General features: G+C 48.0%; 1 protein-coding gene across 2 annotated transcripts in view; it reads right to left on the bottom strand.

Moving 5' to 3' along the window:
- Bicd2 (BICD cargo adaptor 2) overlaps positions 1–24,583 on the bottom strand; it is a 48,114-nt gene that overhangs the window by 13,541 nt on the left and 9,990 nt on the right. For both annotated transcript variants that reach the window (XM_027409945.2, XM_027409946.2), the window contains exon 2: positions 3,480–3,692. In XM_027409945.2, the coding sequence (XP_027265746.1) occupies positions 3,480–3,692 (213 nt within the window). The remainder of the gene's footprint in view (positions 1–3,479; positions 3,693–24,583) is intronic.

Raw genomic sequence — 24,583 nt, 5'->3', positions numbered from 1 at the left:
TCAGATGGCCCCTCAGACCGACACCACACCTGCTCCAGAGCCCTGACCTCAGGCCCATGGCTCTGTACTCTCCGTATCTACAGGAATTGCCCCGGTCACATTTGTGTGTTCACCTGAGGGACATATGCCTCATAAGATGCCATTCGGAGAGAAATACAAAACAGTAATGTTGGATTAGTGAAATGAAATAATATCATAAAAAACGGAGAGATGGAAAGGAAGGGAACACAGCAGAAAGTAGAAGAGAGTGACATACAGCAAGCAAGACTGACAAATGCTTAGCACCCAAAACTAAGACTCGTTCACAATCTATGAAGATGGACACAGCCCTCTCATTAAGTGACTGAAAGAGGCAACAGAACTGACACCAGAAGAAACAGATACCACAGCAAGAGTAGTAGAAGGCCAGGGTGACACAGCCTCACAAGGGAGGAGAAGGTGAGAGAGACACATGCTGAGATGGAGAGAAACCGCCCAAGCACAGCTACAGTGGAGGCAGGGCCACAGACAGACCTCTTAAAAGCCTGGGTGCTCTGCAGACAGAAACACACCCAGGCTCTCTACACCCCACCTGGAGCTCAAAAAAGAGTGAGTAACACTAAATGTTCTCTCCCTGCCAGAAACAATCTCAATTCCTGCGCTCTCAGCAACTCAAAAGGGCTTGCCAGGCAGTAGTACAAATGCACACAAAAAGGTCCACTGGTCACAGCCCTCAGACAGACTGGGAATGGAGGGCACAATCTGAGTCCCCCACTAGGAATTAGAGACCTAGAAGGCAAGGGGTAAGAGACACAGAGGTAGCTTCCACATGCCTGCGGCAGAGAGTGCAGCTTATATGACTAAAGATGGAGGCAGGAGGCCAGCATGGAAGCCTCAAAGAACCAGGCCCAGAGCCACAGCAGGAGTGCTCTGCCCCTACAGCAGTACCCACGTGTTCCGTGAGTCCTCAGTGTCTCTATAAATCTGGCTCTCATGAGGCTCTCTACGAGTTCTGTTCTTACAGCACCACTAGGACCAGAATCCAGGGTACTAGCCAACGTGTTTCCGTTTGGTGGAGTGTATAGACCTGCATGGGCCTGTGAATGAGTGCCCTGTGGAAAGACAAGCATAGAGAAATGTGCGTGCACACAAGTCACGTGCTGGCAAGGTAACATCACGTGACAGTTAACTGCACCTTCTGTGCTGACAGTGCAGCACTCAAACACACACACTCTTTCTTATGGAGACTGCTTCCAACCTCAGCTGATAGGTTCAGCTGGCCTGCCGCCTGGCATCTCCACCCATCACATGCCTAATTCCTGAGAGCTGCAGCAGGCTCCAACTAGCCACAGGGGTTTAGTTTTCCCTCAGGGAAGCACCTCCTCCCAGGTGGAGTGTCTGATGTCAGGGTACAGGCCCTGCTCTGTGCAGATGACCAGCCCAGATGTAAACAGTGGGCGTATGGGCTTGGAGCCAATCATCCGAGGTCCAGCAAGAAGGGTGTGACAACTGCCTGCCTCAAGAGGCCACTGTGTTGGGGGACTGTCAGTCCTCTTTGCTGGCCTCTTCACCTCAACCCTCTTTCCACACAGGGCTTGTCCCTTTATCACCTGGAGCACTTTTATCCTTTACTGGGACTACTGGGCCAAGTTATCCAGCTGAGAAAGCACCATGTCTGCTACAAGCCATTCCTCAAATGTTCATCTACCAACCAAGAATAATGCCAGCAAGACAGAAACTGACCGAACTGTCCACTACTGGTCCTACACATAGCACAGCAATCACAAGTCAGTTCCCCAGAGTTGTTTTTCCCCATGAGCCTCAGTTTCTTCATGTGTGGCAGAACACTGGAGGGCCATTCAGATGACTGGGTCTTAGACATTGTAACTATATGACATGGCAAAATCATTTGGTGATGTAAAGCTAACACTGGCTTTAGTCCTTACTTAGACTAGAGACCTAGAGAAAGCCTTGTCTTCCATCTCTGAAATCCTGGGTAGGAGTCACCCTGTCCCCACACTGCACAGCCTCCATTCCAGCTGTGGAAGCCTACCCTCTGCAGTAGATGTTCTCACAGGGCAGTCAGCAGAGCATAGGCCATGAGGGTGGGCTATAGTCAGGGCCACGCATGCTAGACCCATGGACTCTGACCCAGGGGCCATCAATAGGAGGGAGCAATCCCTCGTGTGGGTCTCTGAAGTCTTAGAGAACTCAGTATGAACAAGGGGTTAGGGGGAAGGCAGCCTCTATGCTCCTGGAGCCCAGTGCATGATCTCATTTCCTCCTACAAGCATGGCTCCGGTGAGGGTGGAGGAGGGGCTGTCACTAAGGAAGAGAAGCAGCTCTGGTGACAATCCATCTGTCTACCCCTCCTTCCTGAAAGGCCTGTGCAGGACTTTCTCCCACATTCAGCCCCTAGGCAGCCAAGAAGGCTAGATGACTGTCCTGGGCCGGAAATGAGCTCAGTGAATTTAAGACAAGGCAGGTCTGGGGTGGAAGAGAGATTCCTGTTGTTCCTGTTTATGCTTTAGGAGGAAATCCTGAGTCTCCCTACACGCCCTTAGCTGCCTTTTCTTTAAGTGCCCCCTTCTCTGTCCGCAGGTCTATGGAGGTCCTTTGCAGCCAAGCCATAGGCAGCCCTTCAGCCTTCACCTTCTGCGCACGCACCTGTCTGGGGTAGAGGTTCTGTTCTCAAAACTGTCTCTACCCGTTCTTAGCTTTTGTCTCTCCTCTGCTGTTGTCTCCTGGTTTAGCATTGGCCCCTCTGGGTTGGATTTGGTTTTGCTGGTATTTCGTGGTTCCTTATGACCTCTGTCCTACAAACCCTGTCCCTAACAGCCACTCCTGCTTTTCCTCTCCTGTGACTTCCTGCTTGGGATGCAGTTCTCTCCAGGGCCCTGACTAGAGGCCCTGGCCTATGCTCTGCTGACTGCCCTGTGAGAACATCTACTGCAGAGGGTAGGCTTCCATAGCTGGAATGAGACCCAGAGAGCTTAGAGGCTGTGCAATGTAGGAACAGGGTGTCTCCTCCCCAGGATTTCAGAGACGGAAGACAAGGCTTTGTACAAGTCTAGTCCAAGTGAGGGCTAAAGCCAGTGTTATCCCAAGCCTCTAAAAGGATCTTGAGGCTAATCCCCAAGACCATGGATAGATGGACCTCAAGCAGGATTGTGGCTCACATGGAAACTTAGTGATGGACCCTCAACCTCCTCAGAGTTCCACAGAATCTCTATGGCTCTTTGCTTATCTCTGTTCCTGTGGCCACGATATCATTTAGGCTATTGAGCCATTCATCATTTAGGCTACTTTGATATTCCTACCTGTTGGTCAGGGCCTGCTCAAGTTACTCAAGACACCAGTGAGATGGTCACAGTTCAGACACAGAACTGTTTGTATGTTCAGGTCTGAGAAACCACAGGAGCAAGATGCAGCCTCAATGAAGCTGAAGCGGCCAAACAGCCCACTGGCACAATGACAAGAGGCCATGTCCATGCACTTACCTCTTTTAGCTCTTGGGCCACGGATGTGAGGCGCTCGTTCTCAGACTGAGTGTTGGTGAGGACATTGCGAAGCTGCTTCAGCTCTGTCTGCAGCTCCAGCACCTTCCTCACATAGTACTGCTCTTTGGAGGCTGACTCCTGGATCAGGCTCTCCTCCCGGCTCTCACCATCAGCAGCCACCTTTTTGTGGTTTGTGTGTGCTTGTCCAAATGCCTGTGTGCACAGAAAAGACCTTCATGAGATGGGTGTCCCTGGGCCACAAAGCAATGGAGGCCTAAGACCACAGGAACATAGACCTGTGAAGCAGTTCCATGCTGTGCACATGTTAAAACACACATTGAGATGTGTGTAGCAGGCACGCTTCACGTTTCATTACATTGAGTGAAACCAAACTAGTCTTAGGAGCATCATGTGGAGTGACAGGAAGGAACACTAAGAGTATAGGGTCACAGACATAGGTGGAATTTCCTTTGTAAGGGACAAAGTTTGAGGCCTGATGATGTGTGCCAGTTGGAAAGTTCCCAGGACCAGGAAGCAAATGGTCTATACTGTGAGCTTGGCCAAGCTAATGGGAAACAACCCTAGAGCAGCACACCCAACATACATTCCAGGCTTACAAAATTGTGCTAGCCATTACATGCAAGGGGTGAGGAGCCACTCCATCCTGCTACCTGATGTCAAATCATCCTTCATTTGGTCTGGGACAAACCAGGGCTGGGCCCCCAGCCCTAAGGACAGGGCACAGTAACAACTAGCTAGAGTAGCCATCTCAGGGTACATAGGCACAGAGATGCATGTATCTGCATGCTTCAGACACTGGGGTGAGGAGCAAGGTGTGGGACTCTAGGACTCAGGAAGAAAACCTACAAAGTGAGAGCAACAAGTACTGGCCTCACCCACAACACCGTGCCAGTCACACACTGGGCCCTGGCCAGCCTGGCCTCCATTACATACCCCACTGAGAGGCTGAGCTATCTCCTTGGCCTTCCTTGCCTGACTCTTTATAGGAGTCATAGCTCATGGTAAGAAACAATAGTAAGAGAAGAGTTACTAAAGAACAAGAATATGATGGTTTTCACTAGATTTAAAAGAGAACAGGACTATTTTCTTTCATTTATGACTTCATAGGTCTGGGAACTCAGTCCAAGAAAACAATAAGCAAAACATACAAAGCTACATTGTACAGGGATGCTACTGAGCTGAAGCAGTTTCTAACACTAACACATGAAAATGCAGAAAGCAATTTTCATCCTGATAGGGAACTGGCAGAATGGAGCAGGGTCTAGACTGAGGCATAGGCCGTGTCCCAGACACTGTGAGAAGGCCTCCCAAGGGGCCAGAGGATGCACAGCCCAGTAGACCCAGGGAATGTATCAGAGGGCAACTTGGGGATCACAGTGTAACACTCCTGCAGGGGACTGGATTCCCTCACAAGGTAGCCAGGCCTTGCCCATGTGCTCTCAGTCCTCTAACAGAGCATCCATTCTACACAAATCAAAGCAGCTCAGATTTGTGATTTCTGTCTGTTTGCTTTCACCCTGATCCTAGGGAAGGATCAAGTAACACATTGCTACCTGCACAGAACTTGACCCATGCTACCTGTCCACCATAAGACACACAAAGGGAACCAGACACCAAACTGGCCCCCAACTCAGGGCTCTGGGACTGTACTGAAGAGTCCAGCACCTGTGGCTGCTTAGGACACACCCATAAACTTGGGAGTTGGGGCAAGGACTTCTCAGAACTTTTCCCCAAAGTGTGATGGCTAAGCAGCGTGATACAATCTTCAAGCCCAGGCCTGCCAACCTGGGCCCCAACTCTCTTCCTCCACCCAAGCTACCAGCCTAGGGCACAGGAGCAGCCCTGGACAGCTTTTCAAACACACTGATGGAGACATCTACCTCCAACTGAGAAGACACACAGTCACAAGGACAGGTTCCACTTCCTGTGTAGGAAAAGAACTGGAAAGCACAGGAATAGTCTGATGCAACATGGCTGGTGAGATGGCTCCGCAGGTAAAAGCGTGTGACGTCAAGCCTGACAACCTTTGTACTAAAACTCAAGACTCACGTGGCAGGAGAGAACTGACTCCCCAAGTTGTCCTATGACTTCCATATGTGTATTATGGTATGTGCAGGGCATGAATGTGGTATGTGTCCACACACATACACACAAACAATGTTAAATATGATAAAATAATAAGCATCAGTTTTCAAGTCTGTAATGCCAAGTAAAATGACAGGATGAGGAGAATCCTGCAACATCCTTCACCCCTTCAGATGGAGCTTGATGGCAGGACCTGTGGAAGAAGGTGTCTATTGACAGGGACGTAAGGGCAGCCAGAGCTCAGGCCCAGAGTGAATCTTTACTGAGGATGGTCAGTGTAGGGCTGGGGAAGCCAGGGGAAAGGACCATATGGCAGAGCAGGAACAATATCCCTGCCACAGTCTGAAAACAAGCCTGTTCCCGCTAGCCAGACTCACAGGCTTGGGGAGAGCATGTCTGGGGCCTGGCAGAATCAGCCTGGATTACACGCTGCTCTAGCACAGCAGAGCCAAGTGTAAAGACAGACCATGAAAGGATTAATCCATTTCCAAGCCACTACATCCTAGAACAAAGCTCAGAACACATTCAGGAAAACAAACACATCCAGCTGCCAACAGGTGAGCTCTACGGTGAAGACTTGAGGAAGAAAGGATTAGCAGACAGCACACAGCTCTGAGCGGCCCAGAAGGGCAGGCAGGCTGAGGGCCAGGTACCAGAACCAAATTCTCAACTCAGAAGCAAAGAACAAACACAAGACATAAAGGATGCCAGTAGAAAGAACTTGTGAAGAGGAAAGGCAGGGACAACAACAGACACACCATGCATCTGAGGGATAAACCAACTCTGGAAGACAGCCAAAGTGAATGCCCAAATGGAACAAAAACAATCAAAGCAGGGCCTAACAAATCCATGAGAGCAACAGTGAGGTGCGCGTCAATTACAAGGAGCCTGTCTATCAATTCCTCACAATGCCAGTCGAAGGCCCAGCAGCTTGCAGTAGAAAACTGACGAGAGAAAGAGAGAGAGAGAGAGAGAGAGAGAGAGAGAGAGAGAGAGAGAGAGAGAGAGAGAACCTCAGATCTGAGCATGATAGTCAACAGTGAATGCATGTAATCCCAGCTACTCAGGTGGCTGAGGCAGGAAGGTAGAACAGCCTGGGCAATAGAGATGGGCCCATCTTGGGAGAAAGAACCACCACAAGTGGGTTGGGGAGACCTTGGCTAAGTGGGTAGGTACAATGCTGGCCATGTAATAAGGACCTGAGTATGAACTGCCCAAAGCTACATAAAGACAAGATGTGGTAGTGTGTGCATCTGTAATCCTAGCTTTTCATTATTTTAAAGTACAAGGGCTGAGAGAGGCTCTGCAGGTAAAAGCATTTGCCATTCAAGTCTACTAACCTAAGTTCAATCCCCAGACCCAGGTAAATAAAGGTGGAAGGAGAGTCAGTTCTACAGAGTTGTCCTCTAACTTCTATAAACACACACAGACAGACAGACACAGCGGCATGTGTACACGGGGTGGGGGCGGTGGATAAATTAAAAAAATTAAATACAGTATATTCATATAATGAAGTACTACTCCCAATTAAAAAAAAAAAGTTGATACATCAACATAGATATACCTCAAAATCACCACAGTGGAAAAAGATACTGTTGGATTCTCTTTACATAGAACTCTAGAAATGCAAACTAAAATGGAGATGCAGTGGGTGGGGTGATTACAAAGGGAACCGGAACTACCAGAGACAGGCTCATTACCTTGGTTTTGCCAATAGTCTCAGAAACATATGCTTCCATGAAAACTTATACTGAAGTGCATGACACTCACTAAGGCTGCCTAAGGAAACAGTGTGGATGTTTCTGAAGTGCTGTATCCCTCACCTGGAGAGTGTGAACCTGTAAGACATAGCCCATCCCTGTAGCCACCATCTCCGGCTTACAGGCTCGAAGGATTAGGGTTAGAGAGGTGGCAATGTCTATCTGGTCACATTTCTTTTGACCCTTACAGACCAGACTACATCCAATCTTATGCAACCTTTCAAATCCATCCTGCTGCATGAAGGATCATCTTCCCATCCTATTGGTGTAGGCTCCCTTCTGTCTTGAGGAAGTGCTCCCTGGAAAGGAATTCCTGTCTGACCGGGGTGGGGGGGGTTAGTAGGGGACAGCTATGGATGTGTTTGTAGTCTTCTCTGCCTCATCCTGTGGGCCTCCTAGGTGGTACCTGTCTACCACCCTGGTGTCAGGATCTGCCCCTGGACCCCAGATACAGCCTCTAACCTGCCCTCCCACAAACTTCTCCAGCTGCTTCAAGAAAGGAGGACAGGGAAATAAAGACCAGGTAGCCAGCTCTCCTCCACCTTAACCACAGGATGGTGGATGCTCTGTGCTGTGAGGAGCAGCAGTCTCTGGAGATGTCTCTTAAGGACTACCCAGGCAGATTCAGTTCTCAACACAGGCTCTTGGCCCACATCTTGCCTGCTGCTCTGAAGTTGCCCAGGTTCAGCAAGACCCAACAAGGCCGGGAGAGCTGTAGCATGAGGTCATGGCCAGTCAGGCGCCTTTGAGAGGAACACGGCCCATGTTTGCTGCTGGCCAACCCATTACCCCCCCCCCAACTATGCTGGCTTCAAGGTCAACCACACCCATGCATACATGGTGCAATCATCTATGCCTACAAGGAACCAGGCCAATCATGACTTCAGCAACAGGATCTTCCTCAGAGATGGGACTTGGGACAGGCTGCAGGACCCTAGTGGGACTGTCAAATGTGACTGGAATGGGAAAAGAGAAGCTCTGGGTAGGCGGAAAAACCACAGCAGCCCGAACAGACAACTTTCAAAGCCATACATACAGTGGAAGAGTGGCCTTGGGTGAGGGACAGTACGAGCAATGACATGGGGGGAGGGATGGGGGAGTGAGGAGAACAAAAGGCCTGGGCAGGAAGAGCAGTTGACCTACACCCCTGGAAGGAGGTCAGGGCAGGTGGAGCAGCAAGGCACAGGCTGGGTTCTAGGACAAGGGCTCAAGGCCTGCTCTCCTTGTAATCTTCCAGATGACTGCTGCCATAAAACAGGCATGCTCACTGAGTGGTGGTGGTACACACCTTTAATCCCAGCATTCAGAGAGGGCAGAGACAGTCAGAACTCAATTCCAGGACAGTCTGGTCTACAGAGTGAGTTCCAGGACAGCCAAGGCTACATAAAGAAACCCAGTCTTGAAAAACCAAACCAAACAGGCATACCCTAGCATTAGACTGTTTCATGGTACAATGGTGTGTGTCGGGGGGTGGGGGGTGGGTGCAAAGCAGCTACTTTGCACATAGAAACCAAGGCAAAATGGAGCTTAAGTGCTTTTGTCACAGGTGCTTGGTCTGGTTGCACTGTGGGGTGACATAACACTGAGGCAGGGCTGACTGGACAGGGCTTTGAAGTCACATCCAAAATGTGTCTTTAATCCTCCACTCCTGGAAGCCAGTCAGCACAGCAAGGGAGAGCAAACCCTCGGTGCATGTGGGAGCATACAGCCCACCTGTGGCCACCCTCTCACTGGATGTTAGGAAAGGACAACTAATATTATATACTGCTTAGTGGAGCCACCTCTGAAATATGCTAGCAGTACAGATGGGGGCCATGCGGGGAGCAGATTACAGTGTCCCTCTTACAACCTGGGTGAATAATGCATTTGGCCTGAGCTCGCTGCTGAGTGGATTTAGAGTCAACAATTCTCTCATCAGAGACTGAGCAGCCTCTCAACGCACCCCCCCCTGCGCCCCCAATAACAGAAACCTTCAAACACAACTTCAGGGTGCCATTCTCTGTTCTCTTCTCCCTTTCCTGGTGGCTCAGACAGAAGCTTTGTGTCTGACTCAAGACAGAACAAGGAACTCATCCATGGGCCAGTGTCACCATGCTGAGTGTGACCCTGCTTCCAACCCCAGTGATATAGAATGAGGGCAGCACAATGTAGGCCACAAAGCCTCAGAATGGGCTCCAGGCCACAGCAGATGTCCAGGTCCTCAACACCAAGGACAAAAGCTGAAGAAGTAGAGACATGGCCTGGCAGACACTTCCTATGATTTTTGAAATCAGGATTTCAGTGGCCCTAACTCCAGGATGCCTCGTGGAGTTTCAAGACATTAAAGGCCATCTAATAAGCTGGTCCCAATAAAACTTTATTGCATGTTGCTTCCCCGGGAAGATGTTTGCTGAGACCCAGTCTAGGCAACAAGACACCTGCAAAGCTCCCTACTGCCATCTAGGTGTTCCAACAACCCTGAACAGCTCTCAATTGTCTCCCCCTACCCATGGTCTGTTGTAGAAAACCTAAGTACACTCTGGCAAGGCTGCATCCTCAGTCCTGTGCCTGGTACAAAGTGGGAAACAAGCAGATGGTCAGAACTTAGGAGGGTAGAGAAGTATGCCAGAGGAGGGCAAGTGAGGTCAAAGCACAAAGGTGGGACTAGGTGGGGCTAGGAGACCCAGGCCCCTATTTCAGTGCCTCAAATCAGACAAGAATCCCCACCCCTTCCTACTCAGCATGTAGACTCCTAGCCTTGTCCATAGACCACTTGGGCAGGGAGCACTACTCCATTAGCACTTCCTGATTGCAGAGGAGCAGAGTGAGCATATATATATACAGAGTGTGTACACACACACACACACACACACACACACACACACACACACACACACTGGATTCAGTGTGAGCACTCCTTGATGAAACTGTTATCAGTACCTACCCCTTTCCACACAGTTGACCAGATACTACAGATTCCACAAGGTCCCTGCTCTAGAGTGAGCCAGAAGGGCAGCTTGGCTCCCTGCCAATGTCTACTGAAAGTTTCTTCACCTACAAAGGAGCACCAGAGAGAACTGTGGACATCTCACAATGAGAGCTGCTCTTCTGTACCAGTAGTACAGACTGACCTTTCAATCTGGAGAATACGTGGAGGGCCTGAGAACAGGTGTAATCAGAACGGAACATAAACCCTCTGCCCCGGACACTATCACGGAGGCTGGGGTCCCTGGAGAAGGCCTATACCAACAGGCCAGGGAAGAACCCTCCAGACAGGGCTACCCCATAGAATTATTCTTCCTAAACCACTTGGTCATTTGATGCAGCAGACACAGTACTTGTCAAACCAGGGGAGCCAGCCTCTGCAGTCTAATGAAACAAAGCTTGTTCCAGGAAGCAGATTCCACAACAAAGCCAGGATCCTCCAATCCTTTGTCTGGGCTGATCCAGTACTACCCACAGACTGTGGGTTCCACACTTGTTCCCAAAGGGCCACCACGCCTGCATCAGGCTGGGCCTGGAATCCCAGGAATCCCTAAGCTGTACCAGCTGCCCATCCTGGCACGCTTGCTGGGCAGGGCTCTCCTACCACCTGCTGAAAAGGAGACGCTGTTTGGTTCCTGGTGAGAGTTGGAGAAGCAGAGGTTTGCTTCTCATCCCACCATCTCCCCATCCCCACACCACAGAGAAAGGGGACATGAGGACAGTCCCACCACAGCACCTGTTATTGTTTGTTTTTATCTAGACTTGTTAGGAATGCCTAGAGGCTGGCACATGCATCTTATCCACTTTTACCAATGGCGTTCAGTAGTACTTACTGCGTGCCTGGCCTCTCATAGGCACCAGTAATGTAAACATTGTAGTGTAAGGATTCCCATGACCCAGCCACTCAAAAGACACTGATTAACTGAAGTATCCACCACCCATTCACATATGCAAGCCACCAGGCTACTACAAAGGGGAATCCAGTGTGGCTTTGAAGAAAAACACAGGCCTGGGAAGCACTGCTCATATGGGTCTGTGAGTCTTGCTCCACCCTGGGCAATTCCATGTGAATGCTCAGAGTCCTGCATTACCAGGATTCCACAACACCAAATGGCATCAAATCTTATTAAATTTAAGATGGTGCTCTGGATAGTAAGCTGATATAAATGCAAGCTCAACACCATTCATTTAGAGATAAAGAACTTATAGCATTAAAAGATTAAATCTATAATCAAAATTTGATTAAACCTATGCTGCCTGGGCTGGAAGAGGCTAGCATACAAATTACCAAGGAGATAGAAAATCAGGGACCTCCTCAATGACAATCAAGACTGGAGTGGCAGAGACTCTACAGCAGGACATACACAATCTTCTTCCCTTCTCTCCTATCCTTCAGATAGCTGTAAAGGATGTAAGGATGATCTAAAATAGGAAGAAACTGCTAGCAAATTTGTGTGCCATAGAGAAAAAAAAACATATTTTTCATGTATGTTTTATAATCTAAAACTGTTCTGAAAATATATCAGCATGTACCCAAGCACATAAAATTTGAAAAAATAATCTCTTAATTATGTCTGTATCAGGAAAAGCATACAGAACCAAATAACAGGAAACAGAGTAAACAAAAATAGAAACATCTTATCAACACTCAGGATAGTCTAGAAGGACTGTGCAGAGGAGGGGCCGCAACCAAAAATAAACATGAATGATAAAAAGCGCTGTTCCTTAGACTCTGAACAAAGTAGCAAACCAAAGCCTCATACAGCACAGATGGACACAAAACACAAAAGGCAAAGCAACTATGTTAATGTGTCTTTTTACCCAGTAACAACTACTAAGACTGGTAAATATGCAGTTATTACCCCCAGACTGCGGAGCTGAACTCTGCTTGGTTACTACAGACATATGAGAGCTGAGCTCCCACATCCATGGCACCACTCCCTTCCTTGGGTAAGCCACAGAGTAGGACTTGAATCTGGGAGACCAGGACCAGAGTCCCTAGCTGCTACTGCATTCATTCAAATGGAGGCATTGACAGGATCTCAGCAGATTTTCCCGTCCAAATGGCAGGTGCTCAGAGACCAATCCCATGCTGATACCAGAAGTGAAAACTCAGCAAACCTGCCTTATAAACCATTCCATCATCAGAAGACCATGCCGGAACTCAAATATGAGACAAGCTAGTTCAATTTTTAAAGTGTGCATTCACCATGTGCTAAAAAACAAGACAGGCCAAGAAGCATAAGTAAACTACAATGTCTGAAGATGAACTATTGAGTCAGACATAAACTAATTATTGAAAGGAACTGCAAAAAGGAATCCCCCCTCCAAATGGATTAAAAGTAAAATAAATAAAAAGAAATCTGCAAAGTAGACTGTTCAGTTAGGAATATGTAATTTTAAAAATTACACTTATAACCTTTATCTCAAAGCATACTCCAGAGATGCAATTTCAGTAAAAAAAAAAAATGACACTTATTCAATGAAGATTATAAACATAGTAACAAGAAAAGCTAAATGTTAGTGAAGTAATTTATAATTTAGACTGTCAATGTCATGCAAAGTTCTTTCCATATGGGCACCGTTGCTAGAAAGCTGCAAGACTGCCTTGGATCCTTTGATGATTTCTTCAGACTGTGGAGAAATGGATTTAGAAAATTTTGCAAACAAAAATTCTCCCCTTTCCTTAAAAAATTTCTTTTGTATTTGTTTTTGTTTTATAGACACTGGTCTCCTGAATCCCAGGCTGGCCTCAAACTTGCTATGTAGCCAATTAGGATTCCAATTTCCCGAGCCTCCTTTCCCACCTCCTGGCTGCTGGGCTTGCACGTTAGCCCTGGTGGATACGGCACTTCAGATGAAACCTAGGGCTTTGTGCTGCTAGACAAGAACTCTACCAACTGAGCCACAGCCTCGGAGTCATGCATAACCCAAACCTTAAAGATAACAGCCCATCTATCAACACCCATCTTTTGAATTCAGGCAGTTTGAATCCAGTGGGTTTTTTTGGGGGGGGTACATTTACAGTTGCGAAAACTGTCATTAACTCCACACTAACACCCCTCTTCAGAGAGAAACCCTGTCCCCATTACCAATAAGTCTCCAGCGCCCCTTCCCAGTGTCAGGCAACCAACAACCCATTTTCTGTTCCCATAAATTTGTCTATTTCTGGACATTTCATGTAACTCATACAATATTGGTCTTATGTGGCTTTTTTCCCACTTAGCACAACATTTCTCAGGTCCATGCATGTTACAAGCTTTGATCAGAACTCTATTCCTTTTCATGGCTGCATATTATTCTATGGCACAGGCAAACCACATATTTACCTACTAATCATGTGATGGCCATTTGTAGTTTTCCTTTGAGGCTATTAAGAATAATAGTACTGGGGTTGGAGAGATGGCTCGGTGGTTAAGAGTACTGTCTGCTCTTCCAGAGACACAGGTTCAATTCCCAGTACCCACATGGCAGCTCACAACTGTCCGTAACTCCAGTTCCAGGGGACCTGACATCCTCACACCAATGCACATAAAATAAAAGTTATATTTAAAAAAGAATAATAGTACTATGGTCCTTCATTTAAAGTCTTCAGGGAATTTTTGTTTTTGTTTGTTTGAGGTTTTTGCCTTTTAATATTTTGAGACAGGGTCTCTCCAGGTAGCCCAGGCTGGCCTGAACTCATTATACAGCCCAAGCTGGTCTTGACCTTGCAATTCTGCTGCCCAACTCTTGAGTGCCAGTCACCACCTATATATTTTTGTGTGGATGTTATCTGTCATGATTTGGGTATGAACTGCTCCCCACAGGTCCATGTGTCTCAACAACATGTCCCTAGCTATTTGATGCTATGTGGGAACGCTGTGGAACTGTTAGAAGGTGGCACAAACTGAAAGAGGAGGGTCACTGGGGCACAGGGCTTGGTTCTAATTCACCTCTGCTTCAGGTCAGAGATCTCTCTGCTTCTCAATCTAAGGTGTGACCAGCTGTGCCACAAGCTCCTGCCACCAAGAGTGAAGCTACAGCTACCACGCCTTTCTGTCATGTTGGACTGTATTTCCTGAACCATGAGCCTAAATTGTCCACCAGGCATCCCATCAGGAATCTAAAACAGCACACGCCTGGGAAGGGGGATGCTAGGTCATACTGTAGCTCCAGGATGGCTTTCTTTTTTTTTTTTTTTGATTATTTTCAAGACAGGGTTTTTCTGTGTAATCTTGGCTGTCCTGGAACTCAATCTGTAAATGGACTAGCTTCAAACTCACAGAGATCTGCCTGCCTCTGTGCTGGGATTAAAGATGTGCACCAAAACAGCCTGGCTCAGCCTGGCTTTCTTCAAGGAACCAAACATTTCCAAGGGTCTACCCACTCACTGAACACTCCACCTGCAGAGCAGCAGCCTTCTAGTCTCTCCACACGTTTGTCACATTTGTTGTCTCTGACAACCACCACCATAGTGGGTGTGAGGTCTCTTTTCATTTTACTGTTAGTAACAATAGTGGCTATCAATGTGTAGGTCTAAGGTATATTACTGCACTCAATCCCTAACTCAAGATTCTAAGAAATGATGTTCCCATTTTAGGGAGGAAGAAATGCAGGTTCCAGAGGTCAAGGCTGTGACAGGGAAGAAGCACAATTAGATCAGAGATGTCCATCTCCCAACTGTTGTCTCCTTCCTCAGCACCATGTCAGAGCTGCTGCCTGATGGGAAAGGATGCACACCTGATCCCCGGGACTAGAGAAGATACTCAAAGGGATTCCCAATGAAGGTCCTAACAGCTCTTTAGGGTCTTCATTTGCACACCATCCATGGAAAGAAAAGGCAAACAGCCCAGCAGGGGGCTACTGCACTGATCAGAATGGCTGCACTGAAAACCAGCAGTAACGCCAAGGGCCTGAAGCAAGGAAAGTGAGGAGAGGTGCTCTGCAACTTGCTGTGCTATCGGCAGGCTTCCCACCCACTGTCCAGCCACTGCACCCAGAAGAAATGGACGCCTGCCATCCACCTAAGCATTCCAAAGCCCCTTGATGGAAATGTCCCATGTGGTCGATGTGACACTGGGGAGGAAGGTATGATACAGTCCTAGGCAATTATCATGCAGCATGACGTGTGAACAACCTACAGCACGACAGTGAGGATCAACCTCACAGTGTAAATGCTGTGAACACACCCAAAACAGGCAGTGTGTGGTCCCATGGGAAACAAAGGAAGTGAGCAAGAACAGCCCGTTGTGTCAGCAACTCATGCAGACCCCGAGAGCAGTCACAGGAGGCTGACCACACATGCCTTCTTGCTTTCTCATGGGCTATATTCACTGTAATGAATTATAGAGCCATACAATTATGATCTGGGTACTTTCTATAAGCTTTTTTGTTTTGTTTTGTTTTGTTTTGTTTTTGTTTGTTTTTTGAGACAGGATTTCTCTGTGGCTTTGGAGGCTGTCCTGGAACTAGCTCTTGTAGACCAGGCTGGCCTCGAACTCTGCCTGCCTCTGCCTCCCGAGTGCTGGGATTAAAGGCGTGCACCACCACTGTCCGGCCTTTCTGTAAGTCTTACACACCAATGAAAGCTCACTTTAACTTTAAAAATGAACACGGGGGGTGGAAAGTGAAGAGATGGCTTAGGAGTTAAGAACACTTGTTCTTGTAGAGGACCTGGGTTCAGTTCCCAGCACCCATAAGATAACTAACAACCATTTGTAAACACAGTTTCAGAGGATCTGGTACTCTCTTCTGACCTCCACAGCCACATACCTACACACACATGCAAAAATAAAACTAAATCCTCAAGTCTTTTAAAACGACCATGAATAAAGCTTTAAAATAAACAGAAAGCCAATTCCATTTCAATAAAAATAACCTGGGCCAATGAGAGGTTTAGTGAGTAAGGGCGCCTGCCACCAAACCTGATGACCTGAATTGATCCCCAGACCCACATGATGGAAGGAACACCAGCTCCCAAGTTGTCTTCCTACCTCCCTCCACACACATGCACACACATACGTGAGTGTGAGTGCCCCCCCCCACATACATAAATGGAAAAAGAATTTTTTAAATAAAAAAGAATAACCCAACAATAGGTACAGGGAATCTAAAGTGTTACTGGAACACACACTAGGCACACTAGATCATGAAGCATAGAGCTGTGGTTACTCAAACTCCTGGAGAATAAAAAGGGAGCAGAACTACAAGTGACCAGCAATGGTGCCAACACACACATGCATTTGAATGTCTATGCGCTATGTAATTATAGTTTAAAGGTTAATAAAACCCCAAGCCAAACATACTTAAGGTCTGAATCCACTCCTTGGAGTTCAATTACCCATATGACCAATGAAACAGATGACATCACAAACAAGATGAAAGATCCTATTTCCATAAATGTACTTTGAACAAAAATCTGATATAAGACCATAGAACCAGCTAGGCGTAGTGGTCCAGGGCTTTAATCTCAGCACTCAGGAGGCAGAGACACGAAGATCTCTGAGAGTTTGGGGCCAGCCTGGCAAATATAGCAAGTTCCAGGCCAGCCAGAGCTAATAGTGACACACTATCTCAAAAACAGCACAGAACCAGGCATGGTGGTACTTGGGAGTCAGAAGCAGAAGGGTTTCAAGTTCAAAGTCAACTAATGAGAAACTCCAGCTCAAAGAGAGAGAGAGAGAGAGAGAGAGAGAGAGAGAGAGAGAGAGAGAGAACAAAATAGACTTGGATAGGCAAAAAATGGACTTTAGGTTTACAGTACACGTGTGCACAAACTCACTCCACAGACAGATGCACAGACAGCTACAAAGCACCGGCACAAAGAATTTCAGGGTGGATTCCACATAGATCTGGATGGGGCACAGAGTTAGAGAGAGAGGATGGAGCACCTGCCTATTCCATCCCAGTAACAACCAAGACAGGAAGGCCTGAGGCTGGAAAAGTACAGTGGAAGGTGGGACTCTAAACACATCAGAGGCAGGTTCTGAGGCATCTTAGCTGGGTTTGCTAAGTTGAGGGGTTCCCTCCCAACCTCCAATCACATAACTCTACCCACCAGCCTTGGGCTGCCACATATGAAGACAACTCAGGCTATAAGCACAGCTTGTTCCAGCTCTGGTGAAGGCCCAGAAGACAATGGCAATATCTGTTTGTTAAAGGGTAAGAGTGGTCCCAAAGAAGAAAAGCAATCATTTTCACTGTTTGCCCTGTCAGAAGCTCACGGGCTTCTCACAGGAATACTAACTAGCTCCTTCTAGAACTGAGAAAACAACTCTGAGAACACTTGTCTCCAAACAAGTTTCCCCAAGAGACTAACAGAAAGAGCAAAAAGTCTGAGACCTATGAGGCAGAAGTCGCAGAGCCTGACCAACTCCTGCTTGTTTCACAGAATGCTCTGGGGAATAGGAAATGCCTATCCCAGAGCAGGCACACCTGCTGGATCCTGGGAAGAGCAGCAGGAAGGCCTATTTCAGGCGAAGCAAAACAAGGCCCGAGAGTCCTGAGTCTCACCCCACTTCCCACAGAAAATCAATTTCCTCTTGACACCTAGCCCTGCCTCCCTAGACAAAAGGTAACAGGCACCAGCAGCAGGAAGCAGAGGCACTCCTCACTGGCAGTCCGTCCATGCATGTGTGGTGGAAGCGGAGCCATGGCATTCCCTAAGGAAGAAAGGACACGTGCAAACATCCCCGCCAAGCCCCATAAATGGTCCACAGCGGCGGCTGCTCACTGCCAACATGTACCACCTTGGGGGCTGAAAAGAGTCGTCCCTCTGCTCACTGCAGCAGAGAAAGTGCTGGGTGTGAACCTTCACAAAAGTGAGCCATAATTACTGTGTGTTCCACTGTGTCTCATTTTTTAAAATGAGAACTAGGGCTGGAGAGATGGCCTGGTCCATGTACTGCTCTTGCAAAGAACCTGAGCCGTTCCCAGCACCCACATCTAGCAGCTCACAACTGCCTGTATCTCCAGCTCCAGAGGATCCAACACCCTCTTCTTGCCTCCATGGACAACTATGCTCACACGCACATAGCCAAACATAATGCGTGTGTGTGTGTGTGTGTGTGTGTGTGTGTGTGTGTGTGTGTGTGTGTGTGTGTGTGTGTGTGTGTGTGTGTGTGCGCGCGCACACACACACACAGAATATTTTTTGTTTGTTTTTTTGAGATAGGGTTTCTTTGTGTAGCCCTGACTGTCCTGGAACTGTCCTGGAAGGCGTGCACCACTACCACCCAGGAAAATAAATCTTTTAAAACAATGAAGGCACACGCCTTTAATCCCAGCACTCGGGAGGCAGAGGCAGGTGGATCTCTGTGAGTTCGAGACCAGCCTGGTCTACAAGAGCTAGTTCCAGGACAGCCTCCAAAGCCACAGAGAAACCCTGTCTTGAAAAAAAAAACAAAAAACAAAAAACAATGAAGGCTAACAGTCATCTGAATAGCAGTACACTGTAGAACAGACACCCTTTGGTGAAAAGCTGCCCAAAAATACAGACTGGTTTAAAACTAGTTCTCCATCTCAGTGATTCACACTCATCCCAACAGTGAGCAACAGAGTCTCCTAGCAGCCTCTAAGGAAGGTCTACCAATATCACACATGAAGAAAGAGCTTTCTGGATGGCTGGAAAAAGCCCTGGCTATCCATCTGCATTTCAGTCAGGCCACATCTCAGAACCAGGGTGTTAACTGAGGTCCACAAGAAATATGATAGAACTCTTGCCAAGAACTGTGATCACTGTCCTGGCCAGTATGGGGAGTCAGGGCAGTTCTGTGAAGAAGCACTTAGCCTCAGACCCTCCTCCAGGGAGTGGACCTGCACACTCCTGGAAGAGGTACCACCTTCTACCTTACTCATGGAAACCTGTATGTGAGAAGCTTCTGAGCTTAGTCAGGACACAGGATTGGCCCAGGGTCAGCAGGGAGGACTAGACCTGCTGCTTAGGCAATGACACAGAGACCAGCAGCAATCCCAAACAGCAGAAGCCCTCTAAGTCCACACCACCATCAACCAGTGCAGGAACAAGGCAGGACCATTCCAGGAAAACAGTGATGCAGAAGAGCTGCCTTTTGCCAGACAGGTCCAGCCTGCCTAGTGCACTATAACTCAGGAAGTGTGCGTCTCATCTCAGCAGGTACAGAAATGGAGAGGAATGCATGTGGCAACAGGTTAAGACACTCAGGAAGGACACAGGCAATGAATGGGCAACAGACAGGAGAGCACAGCCATCTGATGAACCTCACAATCAGCGGCAGGTGGAGACAGCAAGTCCAAGGTGCTGGGGACACAGGGTGGGGCTGGGCAGGCTGGCCTTGGAAGAAGGGCATCTCCTCTCCCTACTCCCATCACTGACTCAACACTCACCCTGGTGACTGAGTAGCAGTAGTAGTCCCCAGACTAGGCCTCTTCTAGGTCTTCCTCATTTCCACCAGGCATGTCCCAGGCACATTCCTGGATAGCCCTTGATATCAATGGGCCAAATCACAATCAATGGATAATGTTGGCGAATTTCAGATACCCAGTGATTGAATTCCCACTTAGATCCCTAAGATTATTTCAGAAAGATCAATACTAATGAAGATTTAATTACCCTGGGTGTGGTCTGGGTTTTGGAATACTTGAAGTCCCACATGATCTGTGGGTAGGCAACTTTGGGCAAGTAGACCTGCCAACTCCCTTAAAGGGACCCCCAGAGGCATCATGGGAGACTCTACCTCACCCACACCCCACCCCAGCCAGCTGTTCACCCCGACTCCTGTGTGAGAAGGTTCCAAAGAGAGTCCCAGTTTTTAAAGGACACTTCCTGAGCAGGCACAGGCAATGCAGGGCACAAGGGCTCCAGACACAGCGAGAGGGGAAGGGTTTCGTCAGGTGCCTTGCATAAGAGAACCTTTACCTCCCATCTCACAGGTAAACAAACTGGGGCTCAAAAAGCCAGACAATCCACCTTAGGGCATCACCAGGGGCATTTTTATTATAAAAACCCATCCCTGTCTTTGCAGCAAAGTCCCTATGAGAAAGAGTAAGGCTTCCAGGAAGTCAGGAGTCATGTGGGCACAAAGACCACTTACCTCTGCCTAACCCCACAGCTTAGCAGACTTCAATCATGGATCACATGGCAGGTGTTCAGGAGACCCACTAAACCCAGGCCTCTCTGATTGGGGAAGTCTTCTGTGCATGTTTCTCTTATTGGTTGATGAATAAAACACTGTTGGTCAATAGGGAAGCAAGATTCACAGAACTAGGCTCAATATAGGTTAATATAATTTTATTCTGGGAGAAGGCACGCACTTACACAGGAAACAGATGACCGCCACAAGATCCGCTCCAAGGATCCACCCAGGCTGCTCTCTGTGACCCAACCAGGAGCAAGAGAGCGAGCTGGGATTGGGACCCCAGACCTAGTCCTACCCTCCATCATCCGCATCTGTGACCACATCCAAACAGGCATGGTCAGCTCTACAGATGCAGGGTGGGGGGCGTGGAGGTTGGATATCTCACTACACCTCTCCAAAAACACATCAAGCCCGTCCACAGCAATAAGCTGAGGCAGACACCAAATGTTGCTTTCTCCCAGAAGCCCTATGCTCATGACTGTGAGGGTCACTGGGACCAGGGGCCCGAGAGGCACCTCAAAACAACATAGGGCTGTAGTGACTGTCTCTGGTCTTGTCTGTGTTGGTCCCCCTCCATTCCCCGAGGCCTGTGTCGATCCACAGGGACCATTCCATTGCCAACTGAGAACCCAGCTGCCCTGGGCAGCGTCCAAATGTTAAGCTGCTTTTAGAAAACTGGGGATTCATCCCTGGGCAGAAGGGATTTAGCCAGAATTGGGCGACATTTAGAGAAGATTACACCCTAATTGCCCTGGTGTCAGCAGGCAGCCTCCTGCCAGCTGAGCCCTGGGACTGCCAGAAGTCCCTAGAGACCCTGGCTTCCCTATCCAAGGACACAGAGCCCAGCACTGGGGCCTGGAGACCAGCCGTCATCTTCCACAGCAGCTGGCTCAACACAGGACTTCCATTTGGCAGCTTGTGGTCAGGATAGGGGGAGGGATCTAGAGGCCCCCTGGGTAGCTTCCAGCTCACATCTGTTCTGGGCCACAGGAAGACAACTCAACAAGCAGGCAGAACAGACTGAACCACAAGAGGCTACAGACCACAGGTACGTGTGGTAGCAGCCCGCTTTTCTTATCGTCTCCAGCACTCGCCACATTCCTTCACCTCACTAGCCTGTTTTAGCAAGAGAAATCAGAAAGGCTCATGGCCAGAAAAATAAGAGGAGACTCAAATATAGGCTGTCTCCACCCAGGCCCTAGAGAGTTTCTCACCACAGGACCAATAACAAGAGCCCAAGGAGGCTGTAAAGACAGAAAAGCTAAAGACAGGTAAGCTTAGTTTTCCAGTTCTGAAGGTTCTAGGAGGTGGTTAAGTCTGTGGACACTGCAGCACTGCAGCACTGTCCCAGGACACAGTGGTAACAGGTACCCTGGGTGACATCCAACCCTGGTTCTCTATGGGCAGGTCCCTGCCATAAGGAACCTGCATACCTTAAAGTGGTATCATTAGGCTCACACGAAAGGATGCTGGGACTATGTGTCCTGAAAGTTAGAGTGACCATAGCTGTCTGATCTCCCAACTCAGAGATCTTGGCTTCAACATGCCTTGGCCTTGTCAAGTCACCCTAGGTAGCCTTCCATTTCTTCTGCTGTCCCATGACCCTCCCACACTGTCATCCTGGACATCCTCTTTTGGAGACTATCACGGGCTACGTCATCATCTACTTTCGCTAGATTAGTTTGTACCCCACAATACAGCAGTGCTGGGAGATTGGGTCTAATGGGAGACCTAAAGGTCACTGGAGGGGAGCCTTCATGAATGATGAGAGACTTCCTGTGCAGTCACACACCTGTTTCCCCTCAGCGGCTTTCCACCATGAGGTGAGCAGCATGAGGCCCGCAAGAAAGGACCAGCTAGTTCAGGTGCTATGTATGCTCTTGGACATCCCAGCTTCCAGAACCCTATGTTCAAATAAGCCCCTTCCTTTAGATGTTCTGTTATAGCAATAGAAAGAGGACCAAGACGCAGTCCAACTATGATAGCAAGGACACTGGTTGCAGCTGCTGTGTTACAACCCTCACCAAGAATTTACAGTATGGGGCTGAATGTGGGTCCTTGAAGGAGGGGAGACACTGAGGAAGGACACAGACAAGCTCAAGTTCTTGGAGGAGTTAGGGAGAGGCAGGCCTCTGAGCCTTACTCACCCTTGGCATTTCTGAGAGTAGGATGGTGTTTCAGACTCCAGCTCATAACAGCTAGGGAGAAAGGCAACCCATGGGTAAAACTGAGGCACAGCCAGAGGATGAGGAGAAAAGAAGTATGGCCAAGAGCAGTTGTGCTCCTGAGCAGGAAGGCTCAAGCATGGCACAGAACACTGTCACAGGGGACCTGGGATAATCTGGTCTAGAGCTCAGAATGCCACCCCAAATAACCAAAGATCCGTATGCAAGTATACATACAACTGCCCCAACGTAAAGAGGGAGGGAAGGCACAGGAGGAGAAGGCAATTGTCTAAGAGTGGCTGGGCCCCAGGGCTTCAGTGAGGATGAGACAAGGAGACAGAAAAGGGGCAAGGAAGGACCCTCAGGAATGTGGTGACAGCAGGTACCAGCAGGCACTGCATGAAGATGGAATTGACACTGAAATGATAGTAGAGGCATCTGACTCAAATGCATAGTAATCCCACACCCTTCAAGAGGGGCCCAGCATCAGCTCCTACTTATGTGAAGGCCTAAGAACTGGCGCCCAGCAGCTGATCCCTCTCTTAATGACTGTCTTGATCAAAAAACTCATGGCTTATAGGAGTCAGGGCTATCCTGAGCTGGGTTTAGGCAGAAAGAAAATGACACAGAAACATCCTGTGGACAGATTCAGATGCAAGAGCACGGGGACACACTAGAAGAAAAATGTCATGCTCATTGCTTATGAAAAATCTATCCATTATCTACTGAGGGAAATTCTAGTACTTTTTCTCAGAGTTAAAAACCAAACAAGACCAAGGGTAACTCTGCCCTTCCAGGGACTGGCAAGCCTCAGGTCAATCAGGAAGAGGCAGGCCTTGGCTTGCATTACAAAGGTGTTCCTAAACTCACCACACTGTACTGTACATAAAGAAAAACTACAGGGCTTCCGAGGAAAACGGATTGAGACATAACATAAAAATACTGGGATGATAGCCCAGCAGCTAACAGCACTTTGTCATCAAGTCTGATGGCCTGAGTTTGATTCTCAGAACCCATACGGTGGAAAGAGGACTGACTCCCATGAGTTGTTCTGTGACCTCAAAACACACAGGCATGACGAACAGGTGTGTGTGTGTGTGTGTGTGTGTGTGTGTGTGTGTGTGTGTGTGTGTGTGTACAAAACTAGAAAGTGAAAAAAAAAAAAAAAAGATGAGTCAGTGGGTAAGAGTGCTTACCATACAAGCTTGAAGCTCTGAGTTCAAATCCCCAAGAACTCACACAAAAAGCCAGGCAATGCATTCTATAAACCCCAGTGATGGGTGGGTGAAGGAAGAGTATGGCAGAGATAGGAGGGCCACTGGCCAGCAGCCTAGCCCCCAGTTCAGTGAGAGGCTCTGTCTCAAAGGAGTGAGGTGAGAAACAGGACACTCAATGTCTTCCTCTGGCCTCTGCACAAGTGCAGATGCATACACTACACATACATTCCTTCCTCCCTCCCTCCCTTGCTTACACACACACACACACACACACACACAGAGAAGTCTAATAAAGTGGCTAACATACTGTTAAAACAGCATTGCACTGACAAAAGAAAAACCATGCAGCTCAATGGAACAGAACAGGGGGCCCAGAAGGAGAGCCACACAAATAGTACCCAATGATGCTTGTCAAGGAGCAAAGGCAACTAGCCATGACAAACCAAATGGATGCCCACACACAAAGTAATCACACACAGCCCCAAACTCTTCACAAAAGTTCATTCTAAATAGACCAGAGACTCACATGAAAAATGTAGAACTATGAAGGTAGCTAAAATGAAAGAAACACCTACATGACCTTGGGTTTGGCTATAAAGTTTGAAACAGTAGAAACAGAAACATGATCCACATACACAAGAGCAGCATTAAAAAAAAAAAAAAAAAAAAAAAAAAAAAAAAGCCAGTCTGTCAAAGACAACACTAAGAAGATACTGAAAAGACTAATGTGGTCTGAAACTTAGACTCAAAACAGCTAGTACTTACTGCGGCTACACATATACTAGTAAGATCACT

Source organism: Cricetulus griseus, chromosome 3 (genome assembly GCF_003668045.3).
Source record: "Cricetulus griseus strain 17A/GY chromosome 3, alternate assembly CriGri-PICRH-1.0, whole genome shotgun sequence".
In the NCBI taxonomy this organism is placed as follows: domain Eukaryota; kingdom Metazoa; phylum Chordata; class Mammalia; order Rodentia; family Cricetidae; genus Cricetulus; species Cricetulus griseus.
Note: the sequence above shows the minus strand (reverse complement) of the source record. Positions and strands in the feature narration are given on the sequence as shown.